Below are 18331 nucleotides of genomic sequence, written 5' to 3'. Positions count from 1 at the left end.
CCCTAAGGAAAAAAAAATATTGACAGACCTGGCAACAAATGAATGTTGAAAGGGCAAGCCATGCTACTGAAGAGAACAAACAAACTGCACACGTAGCATACCTATAAATCAGCTTAGAACTTCAGAGAAATCCTCCAAAATGTATACACAGAACATAAACCGGTTCTTACTCTCAATGGCAGTATTGTGATCATGATATGGATACACTGAAACTACTAATTATGGAAGCATTCCAATTCATCTGAAAACATTTATTTTTGCACTGAAAAAAATCAATTATAGGTTTCAGTGAAGAGCTGGCAAAACTAAAGCACAGCAAAAATGATTAGTGTACTACTGCCACTGCCTCCAAAACAACTTGATCCAACTGCACTGTTTTAGGTAAGGTAAATAACTACGTTCATTCATTGGGTGATCTTGCAAAATGGTTTTGACTAGCTTATAAAACAAAGATTTCTGAAAATTAAGAAGCTTTCCTCAATTACTGCAGTGGTATCTTTTCTGTTCTAGGCCAAGCTCCTAAGAAAAACAGTCAAAAGGGAAGAGATGCTCAAAGGTAAATAGAAGCAGCAAGATCAAAGTAATCATCAGCAGAAAAGTTCCTCCTTTCCTTCTTAATGAGCACATCCCAGCATGGTTGCTTTTCCACAAGAAACACACCCTCACGTTTCCACAAAGCTGATGGCCATGGGGGTGTTAGCAGGTGAGTCAATAACAGAAAATTGAGACTAGTTTCAAACCCAGTTTGAACCAGACTTGAGAGACCTGGAGTTGCAGTAGTCTCAGTAGCTCCTCATTTTCACGTTAGAAGGAATTCCCTCGAGCCTCTTAATTCCCCAGAACAGCTCTGATCCAGAGAGTTGTTAACAGTTTTGCAAAACCTAAAGATCTGCTGGAATCAGTGAAAGACTATAAGCTTCCAGACAAACCAGATCTTTTAGAACCCTGCTGCCCCCCAGTGCTTTGAGCTTCCCATTAAAATTAAAAAAAAAAAAAAAAAAAAAAAGTTCAAATGAAAAAGGAAGCAAATACGTGAAACATTTGAAACAAAACAAGATCTACACCGATTTGAGGATAAATTCACAGAACTGGACTCATTCCACCATGTATTTTGCAGCAGAGTTTGAGAGCTGCCCAAGAATCAGAAGATGGTTTGCTGGGTATCTGGGAGATTATCTCTGGCAATTCATCTGGACACATTCCAGTGCTGAGCTACAGAAGCTGGCCAAGACTACCCCTACAATTCCAAACTGACTTCCAAATTCCAAAACCTGGAATATCGTCAGACAGAAAGAACTGGAAAATTGTCTTCCTTCTACAATTTAAATGCTAGGAGGAAAGTGGAGAGCAGAGACAAGCTGGATTTGGTACAGGATGAAAAGCTGGAATAGAGTGCGGGATAAAGGCCATGACAGAAACAAATTGAGTAGCCATGAAGGTCTGGCAGGGGAGAAGACTACTTCCATTGGGTTGGAAACCCTCAATTGATGATTATTTTGCACTAGACACTTTTCTCTGGCTCAATCTATTATCTGAGAAGAAAGGTAACACTACCACCACCTTCCGTTTCATGGATTTATGAAAATCATTAGCTATGCTTCGTGATTAGCTTAGACAGATGAGGTCTGTCTAAAAGCTGAAGACCTCAGCATCCTCAGTTATTTGTCAGCGCTCTCCAACTGGATTCTATTGCTCCCACTTTTCAGTAGACAGATATTCCCTCTCAGCTCCAGGGCAGCCAGCTTAGCTCAAGTCACTTGATCAGCTACCATAGTTGACACTGAACCTTCATCTTCTTCAGTATATTCATGTCACCCTTTATGCCAGACCTGTTAAAGGAGCAATAGCACTGCAGCTATTTCCAAATTAACTGCGTGCATACTCTCAAATCGAAGGATCCGATTGTCACAGAAAGACCATGGAGAAATAACACTTCAGAACAGCTTTTAGCTGATGCCCTGTAAATCTGGTCTGGGATCACATCCTGAACACTAAGTACTAAGAAGCCATTGACCTCTCACCCATTTGTGGAACATTTAATCTTGTGCACTAAATGGGGCTCGGCCTTAAGGAAAAACAATTACTGCAGTCATGCAAGACAGTGAAAACAGGGTTCCCACTATGTCTTGTGGTTAACTGGCCTGTTAAACAGATTATTCTGTGCACTGCGTGTTCTGCCTCTGTTCCCACACTGCAGTAATTCCCAGCTTCCTTCCTGCCTCCCCTCTAGGCTTGATCCAGCCCCCTCGCCCTCCGTAGACCTTCCTCTGTAACACACCCTATCACCACTGCGCGGCCCCTGGGCCGCCCCAGCACCACAGCCCACCAGCCCGTCAGCGTGCACAGCCAGTATTCAGGTAAACCCCAACATCCCAGACTCGTGCATCCCTCACCCTTGGGCCTGCCAAACAAACAGGACCTGTTAGTTCAGAACACTGAGTATCTTTGCGATTGCCATCCTTCTGCTCCCATAGACAGCCAACGCCTTCCACAATCACCGTTAGCAAGCCCGAGGGAAAGGGATGGGAAGAGAAGAGGCACAAAGCACGATTACCTGACAGGCCAGGCCATTCTGTTGGACTCGATTTCCTTAAGACAGGCTTGCAGACAGAGGTAGGAGATTCTGGAATTGGAGGCTAATGGTAACTGAGCAGCGGTAAGGGAAAAGCTAAGTTGCAACAGGTAGATCCACTCAGTCATTCTGATTTGAATGTTCCAGTTCACCACGTTAAAATAGTTTTATATAACAAAACCCCTCACTCGCTTTATTAGCTGCCTACATCAAAGCCACATCAAACAATAAAGAAAATAACAACCTTCTTTTCTCTGCTTTCCCTGCTGAATGCTCGTGCTTCAACAACACCGCTCACTTTTACTATGGGTCTTAACCCATTTGCCTTGGGAATGAAACGGAGCTTTGATGCCACAGGAACGTTGGTTTTTTGACGGACAGCTTCAATCTCCTCTGAAGATAAAGCGCGTAGATGTACTTTGGCAAAATGGTTTCTAAAACACAAATACACATTTAGTGTAAGCAACAGGAAAGGCAGTAAGTTAAAACATTTAAATTCTTTATGATAACTGAAGCCAAATATTTTTCTAAGAAGATAATTACAAATACTAACCTCTGCAGAAAGTGACATGGAAATTCGAACTTCAGAACAATTTCACTGTATCTTAATGACAATGTAAAACAATAAGAAAAGAGTACACATTTCTGCTTGATGCAAATTAAGGTAACTAAAAAAAAATATCTTAATTAACATAAATGAAAATTTAAGCACATCTTAGCCGAGTACATTTGAACATTGTATTTTCTATGCAAGACAACGGGAAGCTGGATACTTCTCATGGTTTCAGAAGCTTGAAAGACGTTAAGAAAGTTGAACAGAACCTTCTGAAAACTGTGTTAAGAAAGATCCAGAGAAGGACTTACACACTGTAAGGGTCTGTTCTCCCATTATTTAGGGGACCTACTACTTATTAAGTTATAGTGAACTGAGATACTAGGATACATATACAACATAAGGGCATTTAGGTATCCAGTAACACAATTCAAAAGAACTGATCTGATGAGCAGGCATCAGCTAAAGTGACCAGCAGAAAATGATGAAGAACAGAGGGCTTCCAAGTCACAGGTTCTGAGCTCTGTAAGTTCATCTCACCAGGGAACATGTTTCCCCCTCAGACACCTGCTCAGGATTCACACTTCGGTGTAGCTTAGTCCAAATCAATACCTTCCCATGCAATGAGGCAGGAAAAGGAGGTGGAGCAAGAGCCCTTGCTTCTACTTAAGATGTATTGTGAAAGTGCCCTAACTGCCATGTAAAAGACCTGGATCAATCTCCTGCACGGACTGTATTGTTGGGATGGACAAAACACGCCATTCCAAAAAGCCCCGCGGCCTAGTGGTCAGGATACTCCCCTGGGAAGGCAAGCAAGGCAATTCAAATCCCCACAAAAAGGACACGAACCTAAACGTGCAAGCAGGTTTTTCAGATCCCGCACAGACCAACAGGCTCGTTTAGCGAAAGGAGGCCACACTAGCACAAAGGGCAGGGATGGACGGGGGACGCCCGGCAAGCATGCCCTAGGAGACACCCGAGAAGCCAAGCATGCGGGTAGGAGAGGCACGGAAATACTTCTGTAGGCCAGCACAACTCGCCTACAGGCTAGCGATTCAGCCGCTTGGGACTGTCGGGGTCCAAGTGATACAGTGCGTGACACCCAGAACGTATGGAGGCATCCAGGGCTGGCAAGCTGAGCTATTACTGAGCGAGTGCTTTGTAGGATTTGTATTCAAGCTTTGGAATTAAATTCCTGGTACAGATGCTGCCCAAAGTAAAGCAGAAAGGACAGGAGATCCCTTTTCCATAGCTAGAGATCACTGTTATTATGACTTAAATTCTTTCCTGAACCGATAAAACTTCATCATGTACTACAGTATTAGGTAGAGCAAGGCAAAACAAAGAACTCCAGCTTAACAGAAACAACTGAATGATCAAATCTCCATCCCTTTACACTTCATATTTAAGACGAGAGGAAAAAACTCAACCACTGTATAAGAAAATATGACTGACTTTGAAAGTGAAGAAAAAGGCCAATTACCTTCATCATTACTACCTCTGGCCAGCTGTAGAACTGGATGTCATTTTGCCTGCAGCAACATCCATTGCTTATTTCACGGCACTGACAGCAGTGCTAATGATTCTGAATACGCACTAATCTAGTGGTCGCTGAACCGTCCTTTGCACACTCACAACACTGTTAAGCATTGGAACTAGGAGGACATTGGATGGTCCCGCTGTCTTTTGACATCTCACCACAACCTACAGGGGAGATTCAGAACTTCTGCAGCATTTTCAATCCTCAGCAGCCACTGTGTGTGGCAAGGGAGCGTTCCTAAGGAAAACAGGTGCTGTCGTCACAACACTGGGTACACTCTTAAAATGTAACTTTGCGTTCTGTGGGGCACGTAACTTGAAGCAACTGTTATCACAAAATACTGATTTTTTCATAATAATTACTGGTTTTAATTTGGGGTATGAAGTTGGTACAGGTTCAAAAATGAATAAAAAATTGTCCGTGTGTGAAGACCAGCACACTCTCACCTCCACCCGTACAGCAAGACAAACATACAGGTTCAAGTCCCCTCTCAGAACTGTGCTCTGGACTGTTGAGTGGGATTCTGCACAGGAAGATCTACTCATACGGACTGTCCTTCAGGAAGGGGATTTACTCCCTAACAACAATGCAGGGCAAAGGCAAGCTCATGCGTAAAGTCCAGGTCCACTCAGTCCAACCTGCTCCATCCTTTCTCTTCCTCCCAAAGGAGGATGCAAAAGAACTGGAAAGCCATCAGTGGCTACGCTTGGCTGTGAAGGCCTTCCTGCGAGCCAGCTCAGAGCAATCATCACAAGCAGCTCCAGCTAAGGAGAAGAACCAGGATAACCACAGAACAGCCATTAGGGCAACAACTGAGGCCACCAGATACTCTGCCTCCAAGGAAGATGGAAGCAGCTGAACAGCCTTTGGCACCAATTCACCAACAGTGCCTGAAAACGGCCGGTTAAGAGAGGGTGATGCCTGCGGAGCCTCAAAACGGCCGAGGCAACCCGGAACAGCTTTATCTCCAAACCCCAACTTCTCTCCTCCCGTGTGCAGCAGGCAGCTTGCCACCTGTACGCGTGCAGCAGGCTGGATGAGCAGGAAACCTCACGCTACACTGCACACTCGACAGCGCAGCGCTGAAAGCCCCAGCCTTGTGAGCGAAGCCGAAGCGCAGCTGCTGGGATCACACCAGCAGTCCACGTCGCTACGTCTCCTGCAGCCCACAGCAAACACCCTGTCCTTACAGCACGCCCCCGGCAAGCAGGCAGCAGCGCTTCCTTGGGATGCTTCCAGTAATCCCCAGTTCAGGGACTCAGCCAAAGGCGAGAAGGGGCTTCCTGCACGGTGGGGAAATATGTGGGGAGGAAATCAGAAGTAACAGGCTCAGCCCAGATCAGGGTCTTTTGAGTTCAGAGCACCTTGTCCTTACACACTGGGTTTTTCTGGGAAACTGGGAAAAGGGACAAAAGGGCTAAACCCCAAAATATTTGTTTCCTTTTAATCACATACCCCACTAAAACCAGCATTATATCTAATGTGTAGAAGTTAGTACTTGATGATACTTTATGCCAAGAAATAGCCTTTGAAGTACATTAAAACTACACAAAACACTAACTGCAACACTAAGGCTTTTAGTTTAAAGACAAGACAAACATAATACGTGGGACTGAAAATTATATTCTACTACTACTATTTAAACTGCATATACCGTGCTACAACAAGATCGAGGCCCCACATGTGAAGTGTAAACACATATGCAGAAGGGCTGCACTGGAGATACCAATGTTGAAATCAGGGAGCGGCAGGGCAGGAGGGGAAAACCCACAAATGTCACACTGTACACCAACAGAACAGTGTGAGAGCAAAAGCTTCACCATATAAAACAGCTGTTAAAACACAAGACACCAAGTAAGCTTATTCTGCACAGTTCTAAAGCTCTCAGACACCAACAATTTAGAAGGAAAACCCAAAAGATGTCAACTATGGAGATATGTGCCCAACACTGTTCATTAAAATTGCCTTCAGGTCTTTCCTGTTTTCTCACTTAATTGCTTAAAATTTGATCTTAAATAATGCCTTAAGTATACACCTGCATTTTTAAGACCAAAAAAGCAGCACGGAATTGCACAGCCACACTTAAAAAAAAGCTGCAGTTTTCAAATCCCTGAACCTTCAAAAAAACATAAAACCACAAGGCTACTCTCTGAATTTATGAATAGAGTATTACAGCATTTCGGCACAGGTTTGTTTTTTTAGTTGGTTGTTTGGTTTGGGGATTATTTTTTTTTTTTTAAATTAAAGCCATTGAAGCAAATCGAGTATTTTTATAACTAACTTTCCCAAGGTTACTTTGGATTCTGTCACTATGCTTTCTCATTGTTAAAAGGTGTAAAAAAATGGACTTATCAAAAGAAAATCCTCTTCATAATGGATTTTATTATTGCAAAGGTTTCTCTTCTACCAAAGAATTCTAAATTTGAATCAGTTTTCTCACACAAAATATTTCTGAATTTACAAGCTGTGTATACCAAATATCACAGGTTCAATTTTCTTTTGGGAAATTAAGCAAATAAAAGAAGGCTAAATGGGCAATAAACAAAAACACAATTATAACTTTACACTATAAAACACGAGATTTCCACATATTCCGTTAATGTTTGATTAGTTTTCTAATGTTACCTAATTCCAATGTTCTGTAACTTGCCCCAAATAAGCTTTCGGTAGTAGAAAAGCATGTTTTTCTGGAACATGGTCTCGGTGATATAGAAAAATGATCTGAGCAACTCAACAACATAGGTATCCATCAGCCAGTATAGGAATTTAGCCAAAAGTTCTTCACGGAAACAATGTTCATAGGCAGGAACAAAGTGATCACCTTCAATAAACAATTCAAAGGTGGTTATAGTAAATATCAACTATCCGTATTAGTAAAGAAACAGAACATACAAACAAAACCCCCACACTTAACACTCTTTTTTCAGTTTGAGGTTAATGGAAAGAAAAAAAGCAAATACAAACAACTGCACAGATGCCGCTCCAGATTTTCACTGGCATTAAACAATGTGACTGACCCAAGCTCCAAGTACAAACACAGAAGCTAATTTGCAGTGACGAACGGACACACAGGATACAAATGCACGCCGTTAGTAGCCCGAAGACTTACTCTCCTTCCCCAGTGTTGACTGTGCAAGGTCAGTAATGCACAACGGCAAGATCATTGTGAAGGGCAAGGTAAAACAGAAATAAGCCTACTACAATGTAACGCTTTCAAAAAATAAACCAAAGAATGAACATGCTTAGGTATACTGTAAAAATAACAGTATTGAACTGGGCTGACTTGGGGATGAGAATGACACTCAGACTTCCCAGTTCACAAAAATTAATTTCAGGGTTAGGCTTTCCTGCAGACTTCCTGTATAAAACACATTGCTGCAGTCAAAGCAAAAAAAAAATTAAAAAAAAAAATAAATCACCCCAAGTCCATCAGCACTTACAATATTTAGACAGCACAAAATTTACGAACCCAGAGCACAGCTACCGACAAATTTAAGGCCACACAGGTTTGTAGTGATGTCTAAATATGGGTGAGTAGGGAATAAAGCCCTGTCCTACAACACCGAATTTTTGCCAACTTCCAATAATACTTCTACTAATTAAAGAGCAGAATTTAGCAAAATGTTAACAGGATAATTTAGAGAAATTAAAGAGATATATTAGTTAAGCTGCATAGCACAAATCACAACTGTGGCACAAATGTGTTAAAAACAGCTTAATTTTGATACCACAGAACTGAGGCTTAAAACTGAAACTTATAAAAGGGAACCAAGTTTCCAGTTCTCTACCCTGTTTTGGTTTTGTGTGCTTCAGGGTGGAGACATTTCCATGTAGTTACAGCACCTATGAAAAGACTACAATAAAGAGATAAAACAGTGTTTACTTCAACAGAAGCCAGGTAACATCAAGGAAAAAAATGCAGTGATTGTTAGAAAGTTCTCTAACTGAAGAGTTGTGATATGCAGTTGTGATACACAAATTAAACCGGGATGCGAAGTAGCTGTCCTGGAACTAGATCATTTGTTTTAAAAAGTTCTTGACAACAGATGTAAATGAGGCGTACAATTCAGGGAACTGACAAAAAACCACTACTACTACTTTTGGAGAAAAAAAAACACCCCACACCTACAGTGCAGCAAAGCAATTAAATGTGTGTTTAAACTTCATACACAAGGGAGTCGTTTCATGAACATCAAAATCAAGCCTATGAGTTGCTTCTCCTGGAATAAGGCCAAAGAACAGGAGGGTATTACAGTTTTTAAGATAAGATGTTCCAAATTACTATGAACCAAACGTATATTTTACAGTAAAAACCTTTAAAAATATTTAACTCGGCTTTTTGAAAAAGCATGGGTTTGAGCCCTAGTTTCTGAATAAAGAATCAATGGGTTTGCTAGAATTAAGTTTCTTATGGAGGTGTAACCTCCCCTATGTTCTCAAACATCAGACTTTTTCTTTTCCTCCCACGTTACAAAGAACCTGTATTAATTTCAGAACCTTGTCACACCTTTTAAAAAGGAACACCATTTTCAGCTCACATTACTGTAGGATCCAAGTACATTACCAGGTAAGAATAAACACTGCAAACGCACCAGCTGAGGAAGTGCAAACCACATTGTAGAGATGGAGAATGGAAGCACAGAAACACGTCAATATGCATTAGATCCTACAGCAACCGACCACAGCTTCAGCCTAGATTTAAGTCCTAGGACAGCGCCTGAAGAAAGACTGCTCCAGGGAAGCAAGATTTACCTGTCATCATCTGAAAAACAGGACTAAACAGAAGAGTTTCGTACAGAATTTGGTGCCATCAGCCGATGCCCTCACGACAGCTTTCAGCCAGGGACCACTCGGTCTGGTGACCTCTGCACCATCAACGACCCAGCCTGAAGCAGCGCTCAGTATGGGTGTCTCGTCCCTGGAGAAGGACTCTAGAAAGGTGACGGATGGTGGGCAACCCCTGTACTGCATGGGTCCCATACTCACATCTTTCTTACAAGACTGATGTGAATGGGAAAAAAAACTCTCTGCGGGATGAAGGTCCACTCCCGTTGCAGAGGAACACACGCCACTACGAGTGTCTGGATTTGCCTTTAGCTCTTTCTGAAGGCTTAGGGTCACCAACAGGCAGACTGCATTTGTTCCGTAAGTGCCTAGGTCATACTTCAACGAATTTTCAGAGTTACTGCAATTTGGAGGGTAGGGGTGGAAGGGAAAGTGTTTTGTTCAAAGACCCAGGTTCTGAATTCATGTTTGTGAAAACATCATCCTATTAAACACAAAAAGCGTGAATGAAAACGATGAAAACTGAAGTTTTGGAAGGAAGACAGGCCTAAGTGTTCTTCCACCACCAATTACAAACGCTACGAGGTTTCCTCTCTCGCCTGTGGTTATTACCAATGAACCCAACAACTCTGAACCCAGAGGCAACTCCCTCCCCTTCCCACCTCAAACATGAACGCCAGCCATCTGACACCCCCACCACTCCGTTCTTTAACATAAGAAGTACCTTTGACCAGACGAAGCCACACGCAGTCATTCACTCTCATCTTCCACATCAACTCCTGCAAGGAAAGCTTAGCAAACTTCCCCATGGAAATAAACGCTTTCACGTTTTTTAAGAACCGGCACTTGTTATGGTTTGAACCCCAAAGCTCAGCGGGGACGACCCGCTCCAGGCACTCCCTCACAAAGACATACACCTGCCAGTGGCTGCTGTGCTGCTTGAGGAGCTCCCCGAGGGCTGAATCGCACACCTCTCCTGGGCTTTGCTCCTCGCTCTGCGACTCCCCACGCACAGACTTTGCAGGAGGAGCGCAGAAGCTGTCTGGCACATCAGCGTGACCAGATTCACGCCTGCTGCTGGTCACACACTTAGCAGGCTCTTTCCCAAACTGTTCTGCTTGCTCGTGAACCTCTGCTTCCCCAGGCAAGGCTGCCTGAGAAGGCAGCTCAGTTTTTCTCACACTGGTTTCACATATCCAGACAGGGCAATTTTTTTTCAAGAGAACTACATAAGGGCACTTTCCATGGTTCTTTAACAGTTTCTGAAATGTCTGTCTCATTTGCCAGTAGCGTTTGGGCAACCTCTTCTTTCTCCAGTTGTGATGTGGCAGACTTTGGTTGTGCTTTTGCTCCACCAGATTTTGGCTTAAGAATATAGTTTCTATAAGCCGTCTTCCACCTGCCTGACAGCCCTGCAAGCGATTCAGTAAGAACGATTTAGGAAAACATTCCTGGAAACTCCTGTGAGAATACAGAAGAAACTTCCTGTCAATGTATACTGCAGAACGCAAGAGTGTATTCGGTAGCTTCTTTGCCAAACGAGCTAGGGGACTTTCCCGCCTTGTGCATTTTGAAGAAACACCCTCCATGGGTTTGATTTGTACAGAATCCAACTGAGATTCACACATATGCATGTCTACTTCTTTCCTACAGGATTCTGCTTGCATTTCAGTGCTGGACTTTACAGGTTTGTTAGTCTGAACTCCTTGCAGGAAAGAGCCTTCACCTGCCACAAACTTCTTCCCGTCACAAGATGTGTGAACTAAAGAAGGACCAGACATATCACTGTTACTTCTTTGAGAAACGTGGGGTTTTTTAATGAGACTTACAGAATGCGATGCTACATACCCAGTTCCACACCTCTTGGAACTACTTTGGTTTACAACAGGAGTGAGATCACAAGCCTTCTCCTCTCTCTCCTCTACTTTTGCTCTCTTAGCTGGAATTTCTAGTTGTTCCCTACCAAGCTTCCTTTTTAAAGACGGTGCCGTAGCTGACAAATACAAACTGGAGCTAGTCTGGTTTTCCAGATGTTCAGTAACCATTCTGCTCTGCTTGCTTGCTTTAGAAACAGCTTTTGCAGAATACCAGTCAGTGGACACTAAGCTTTGCATCTTGCCATTTTTTTTATTTCCCAAGCCGGAGACATTAGCTTCAAGTCTCTGTCTGCATTTCCACCAACGCGATTTTGAAAGATACTGCCTATGAAACAAAAGCCTTTTTTGCATATAGTCAAGCAAGCTGCTACGTTTATGCTTTGAAAACCTTTGTTTAACAAACACTGGGGATGAGTCTAGATTATGTGAAATAAGTTCATAAACCGGTTGCCCACAAACTTGGTAACAATTACTAGGGGGAACCAGCATAAAGATTGCACAGTGTTCCAATAAATACATCATCACATCATCCCCTATCCTGCTCAGCAGCGTTTCCCACAGGCCGCTGATACGAATCGTTTCTGTCGCAGTGTTGGGTAGGTAGCTGTATATACTTGAAGATGGCATGATTTGAAAGCGAGAACTGTTTTCGTCCAGTAAGGAGTATCCATACGCGAGGACATTCTTCTTTCTTTTTTCACACAGTCTCTGAACGACTCTTGTGATGACTTCACTCTGCGTAGATAACTGAAGGAAGAAAGCAAAAAAGAAAATTAGCTTTTATCACTGACTCTTCCATAAGCCACAATATACGCCTTAAACAGACATGCAAGATACACAGTCCCAGGCCATCGGCTTCAAGGCAATATTAATGATTCACAAGTGCCATACCCAAAAAGAAAGATTTTTCAAGTGTACCACAAGACATTTACGTGCAGCAACATGGGCCTACGACTTTAAGGAAGTCTTTTTAACGTTTGCCCTTTTGATCCTGGTTTTCGTGCCCAGGAAACACCCTACGCTACTCCCCTGGCTCCCTCGCTACTCCCCTGGCTCCCTCGGCAACCCAGGCTCCAAGGCCTTCAGGTCACTCTGCCCGTAGATAGGTGCTCGCAGATACGTGCTCACGCAGGCTCTAACCTCCAGGGAACCAACACTGATTTTCTCGAGGCCTCCATTTCCTTTTACGTAAAGAAAAATTCAACCAAAGGACTCAGTTCACGATACTAAAACCCGCTCAACAAGCTTGCAAAGTTTGTTTCCTACCGTAGCGCACTTCTACTCACGCACGCAGTAGTTCCGAGAGAAAAAGCAAGTCTTTCCTCTCCGAAAAGTTTCTTCTGCTTAAACACCGACCTGCAAGCGGATTTCCCCCCCTCCTCTCTACCCTCTCAAGAGTGGGAAAGCGGCATTTCTCATTTCCAGTCGCTCCCCGGCCGCATTCGGTTTGTTCCCTCCTACCCCACAGGGCAAGCAGGGAGTCGGGGAGTCCCAGGCAGGTCGACCGTTTGCTCGCCCCAACCACCCTCCCGCGGGCATCGGGACTTCGCTCGCCCACCGCCCCAGCAGCGGAGGGGAGGTGGGTGAGCCCCCACCGCTCCCCGCCGGCCAGGGCCCGCCGCCGAGCAGGCTGGAGGGGGCAGCCGAGGCCCGGCGGGGCGACCACGAGGGGCGAAGGGCCGCCGCCCCCGCGGCCGCATGGAGGACAGGAAGCGCCCTGCCACCCCGCCAGCGCGGGAGCGGCGCCCAGCGCCCTCTCCCCGGCCCCCCAGGGCCGGCCGCCGCCCCCACCGCTCGCACTACCCGCCGGGGAAGCCCCTCGCCGCCAGCCACGGCGCTGGGGGGGCTTCGCCCGGGCCCCCGGCAGGGCTCGCTCCTCGGCTCCTCGGGCTGCGCTGCCGCCGCCGCCCCCGGGGCCCGCCGCAGGTGCGAGCGGGCCGCCACCCCGCGCCCTGCCTCCTACCTGCTGGAAGGTGAAGGGCCGGGGGATGGCGCGGGCCCCGCGGGGGACGCACACCACGCACTGCCCCACGAAGGTCCGGTAGCAGGGGGCGTCGTCGCCCCGCAGCACCTCGGCCTCCCCGGCGCCGTTCTCCCGCAGCCGCCGGATGAAGGTCTCCAGCGGAGCGGCTTCGGCGTAGCAGCCGCGCAGCGCGGCCAGCACCGCCGCGAAGGGCTCCGCGCCCGCCATGTTGTGGAGACGGAGCACGCCGCCACCTGGGGCGGCCCCGCGCTCCCCTCCCCTCCCCTCCCCTCCCGCAGCGCTCCGCGCCCCCGCCGACGGGCAACAGGGAGCTGCTGTTTCAGAAACAAAAGTTAGAATTTTAAAATAAATAAAATAATGAGGAAAACCCCCTCGCAAATCGGTCCCGCGGATGCTGCGCCGCAAGGGGCCCCAACGTGGCCGCGGCGGGGCGGTGGCCGCGGTGAGGCGGGGCGGGGCGGGGCGGGGCGGGAGGCCGCTGTCCAGCTCCGCCGCTCCTTCCCTCCTCCGGCGGCCCCCGGTGAGGCGGCGGGACCGGACCGGCCCGGCCCGGGGGGCGAGGGTCCGGCGGGGGCGTCTGTGAGGCTGAGAACGAGCGGCGGCTGCCACAAACGCTTCCGAGCGGGCTTTTATTTTCAAACAGCTTCGCGGTGGATAATTCGCGCCCGTGTCTTTTCGGGATGCTTGGGATGGCGTGAGCTACAGTCCAGAAAGGCGTTGAAGAAAATGGTGAAGGTGTTGAAGAAGTTTTTAGGTGAGTCTTGTTCGTTTATTAAGGTAGGTTTCCTCTGGAAGAAACCGGGAAGGTTCGCTTCCAAGGAACCCGTTGTAGGATCAGCGCTCCGTAGAGGATCTGCCTGAAATAAGAGCACCTGTAGAAGGGGTCATGGTGGAGGTGGGCAGAGTAAACCCTAAAAATAACCAACTGGCTGGTCCTGGGTTTCTCATCAAACTCATCAATGCGGAAGACAAATCGCTTATGGTAGTGCATAACGTCCTGCTCAAATTTGTTCTTGGTATCTGGAGACCTCATGGTAGCAAACTTGATGCCAGACTGTGAAAGGGATTGAAGTGGAGTTCTGGGGAACTGTAGGTCTCTAAGCCTGATGTTTATTCCAGGTAAATGCGGAGAAATAACAGGAGGTAGGACCAGTAGATGCTGGGAGAAATACAAGTTGCTTAGTCAACATTGCTCCTGTAAAAAGGAGTCCTGCCTTAGAGAACTCTTTGAGTTCTGTGAAGGATTGGGAAGACATGAATGTTATGGTGATCTGGTTGATATATTCTACTTGACTTTCCAAAAACATTTGCAATGAAATGTTATCAATAAATAATAACAATAGAAAATAAATAAAATGGAAGGTGCTGATACAGATACATTATTGTTTAAAGATAAGAGAGAGAGGTAGGGATAAATGGTCAGTCCTTTCAACTGAGGAAGGTCCCCACCAGAGTTCCACATTAGTCAGCACTGTGTAACTTTCATAAATGACCCAGAAGTACTGTAAATAAGCAGTAAGGGGCCAGATTTGCTGATGGGATGAAGTTATTCAAAGCACCAAGGGCACAAGCAGACTAGAAAATTGCAGAGGAACTTTACAAGACTGAATGATTGAGCAATTACATGGCAGATGGAATTTTATGCTGATAAATCAAGTATGACACAGAGGTGAAACACATTCCTAGCTTCAATATACCAAATGATGGGCTCTGAGCTGGTTAGTACCACTCGGGAGTGAGACCCCAAGGTTACAAGAAACAAATAGGATTGTGCTCAGCAGCAGTCGAAAAAGCAAATCCCATGTTAGGAATGATTGGGGAAGGAATAAAGAGGATGTCATTTTGCCATTGCATAAATTCATGGTTTGCCTATGCCTTGAGCGCAGTTCTGGTCTCTGCATCTCAAAAAGGATGTACTAGAATTAGAAAAGATTCAGAGAGGGATGATCAAATGTACGGTACAGTCCCGTATCAGCAACGTTGTGGTAGGATGGAACTGGAGAAGGGATAACTTGGTGGGGAAGGGCAAATGCTGCATGCCATGACCCGTCTCCTGAAGCAGCTGGATATGTGCCCTGGGGCCTGGCAGTCTTACAGGTCACTCAAAACATACTGCAAAGGCATGGATCATCAAGTTCTTCTCCAAATCAAACTGTCCTGCTCCAGCTGCTCTGTCCTGTCTCACATGCAGTCACAGCAAAAGACTCAGGCTCTGACTACCAAGACATGTCTGCTGGTAGGGCTGCCGCCTGGCCCAGGGGGCTGTAGGTGTTAAAGATTAAGAACAGAGAAGGGTGTGGCACACCACATGGCATACATTCAACAAAACCAGGACTTTTAAGTAAAGATCCAGGCAAGATGGAGTCAGCACTCTACTAGGGATGTTGGTGAGGTGACTGTCTTCTAGCTAGGCTTCCTAGTTGGATTGCTGTGAGTCTTGTGCAGGAATGTGACAGAGTTCTCTCCTTCCTGGAGATTAGGGAGTACCTCCTCTTTTTGAGGAATCATCCAACAGCTCCCATCATGGAGGGTTTTTTTTTTTTAGGTACGTCACTAAGTGAAGGGAGACATTAGTGGCCCTGTGGCCAGGGACAGTCCTGTCCCTGGTAGCGGTGGTGCGAGGCAGCAACTAATTCTTACCAGTGGCAGGGACAGAGGTGTAGAAGTTGTGAGTCTGCTGAGACAGAGCAAGGTGTACCATCCCTTCCTCATGTGATGCCTTTACAGACTAGGGAGTGAGGTCAGCATCCTACTGCTCATTGAGGACTGGCGTACTTTCCTTCTGAAACAATGAATCTCTTCCAGGGAGCAAACCAGCTTGTCTCCTGACATCAGCATGGCTGAGGAGTTGACTCCTTGGCACCTTATGGCATTCAAGTTGAGGCATTCCTACTTCACTCCCAGTTCTGCATTGCCTGCTTGCCAGACTTCTTTATCCCTTGGCAGGGGTAGGCACCACCTGGCACTCCCAGAGGAGGGAGAGTGATAACACCAGAAAGCTTCTTGGGACCTCAGCCATGCTGTAACTGAAATATTGCACTGCCACGGCATACAGAAGGGATGGGGATTTGGAGATGGGGCTGGATTCATCAGCATCTGCACCTGGGGAAAAGTAAGGTTGATGCTCTTGGCCTGATCTCTGATGAAGCTATTTTGCATGTATTTCTTCCCTCTCTCCATTGCTCCAAGGGTGACGGCACCCTCAAGGTGGAATCCAACATGATGTCTAGTGCAGCTTGGCACGGGGCAAACGCCAAGGTTCACCACTTCCTGTGAGGAACACCTTCAGGAAGAAGAAAGAGGAGGAGGAAGAGAAAACAGTTAATTAATCTTGAAAATGACAACCCAACGCCGGACTGCCACAATGGAGTCCACCCCTGCTGCTCAAAGCAGGGTCACTTAAAGCAGATCGCTCAGTGCTTCTTGTCGTGTCACCAGATACCATTGGGAAGAGTTTGCCTCCATCTTATTTACATCAGCTGTTTATATACTTTGATATGATCCCCACTGAGCCTTTCCTTCTTGGGGCTAAACAATCCCAGCTGCCTCAGCACCTCCTCGTATGTCGGATGCTCCAGCTCCTCAGCCATCTTAGTGGCCCTCAGTGGCAAGTTCATTCGGCTCACCACAGTATATCCACGTCATTCTTGCACTGGGAACCCAGATCTGGATGAATAATGACATCACAGTTCTCCTCAACGAAATGTATCCTTCAAGGCAGGCTTAATCTTATCCACATCCTGCTTTGCAACCAGTTTCGTGAAAGGGAGTTACCCAGGGAATGGATGATGATAGTGCAGCGATAAAAATAAAGAGCCATTGAAAAGTCCAACAGTGAAGTGAAAGAAAATAAGATGGTGTGTTTAAGTGTAGCTTTGGTAGTGACTGTCTAAAGATGCAAGCTTACTGCAAATGTGCGTCTCTTTTTAAAGCTCCCTTTGAAAAGGCTGAAAGGAAACTGTTATGAGAAGTGTCACAGGAAGCAGAAGAAAGTAAGGTGTCTTTCAAAAACCTGAAGCTGTGCTCAAACAGAAAAGTAAAAAACTAATAAAACAGTATCAGAATAGCTTGATGAATAACTTTCCAAAGCTGAAAGAAACACCAAACATCAGAAGTGGGGCGGCTTGCGAGGAAGTCCATAATGTAAAAGCAGAGAAGGAACACTTAGGGCAATCGTGGCAATGCTGAGGGAATTACTTGAGGAACTTGAGGGGGGTCCTGTGTCAAACCTCTGCACACAGCATGATCTGTCTCAGGCTCAAGTGCTATGCATTATGTTGTTCAACAGAGAGGAAAAACGTGTTCAAAAATCAGTGAGTCTCTGGGATCAGATGGTGGTTACCAGTGAGTTTAAAGGAACTCAGTGACTGAACAACTACCTGTACCACACCAGAATGTTTTAATACCACAAGCCATGGAAATACATAACGTGACACCAAGGATCCCAAGGGAGATCACGGGGACTGCCTAGCAGTAAGTCTGAGGACTCTGCTGCCAAGCTGACTAACTCTGTAACAGAGAACAGAGTTAGTGGACGCATTGATAACTGTGGAGGAAACACTGCGTGCTCCTTTCTGTTCTGTCAGCACTAGGCAAATGAAACGCCCACTTATGATGGAGACTAGACAGCAGATGTAGCTAAAGTTGAGAATTTTAGTATAGGAAATGTAAGCTGCTCAGTCCAGTTGGAAAAGTAGAGGCTATACTCCAGTAGCTCCTGTGGAAGTCCGTCCAAACTAGGTATCTATGGCTATCTTTGAGCTGAAGCTTGCAAGCGATGCAGGTGCGAGGTTGCAGGGCAGTAAGGAGGAGAAGTGTCCCAGCTGGCCGCTGCTGGCTGGCCACCAGCCCGGCCATCAGCGCTACGTGGCGCTAAGCTGGAGCTCTGCCAGGCCTGGTGCTCTGAACGGAGCGGAGAGAAGAGCGTAGCTGTGACTCCCAAGTGTGTGCTCAAAGGCTCTTCCTTCAGGGGCCAGGTGGTAAGCTGGACCAGAGCGTGCAGATGAACCACAGCAATGAA

General features: G+C 46.1%; 1 protein-coding gene across 1 annotated transcript in view; it reads right to left on the bottom strand.

The window, feature by feature from the left end:
• Positions 1–13518, bottom strand: part of TERT (telomerase reverse transcriptase) — a 31649-nt gene extending 18131 nt beyond the window's left edge. The window contains exons 1-4 of the mRNA XM_086469588.1: positions 13291–13518; positions 10175–12074; positions 7291–7486; positions 2817–3006 (exon numbers count right to left, since the gene is read on the bottom strand). Of these exons, the coding sequence (XP_086325714.1) occupies positions 2817–3006; positions 7291–7486; positions 10175–12074; positions 13291–13518 (2514 nt within the window). The remainder of the gene's footprint in view (positions 1–2816; positions 3007–7290; positions 7487–10174; positions 12075–13290) is intronic.
• Between the last annotated feature and the right edge of the window lie 4813 nt (positions 13519–18331).

This window comes from Leptosomus discolor, chromosome 8, assembly GCF_034619465.1.
Source record: "Leptosomus discolor isolate bLepDis1 chromosome 8, bLepDis1.hap2, whole genome shotgun sequence".
Lineage (NCBI taxonomy): Eukaryota > Metazoa > Chordata > Aves > Leptosomiformes > Leptosomidae > Leptosomus > Leptosomus discolor.
This window is presented reverse-complemented; position numbering and strand designations above follow the sequence as displayed.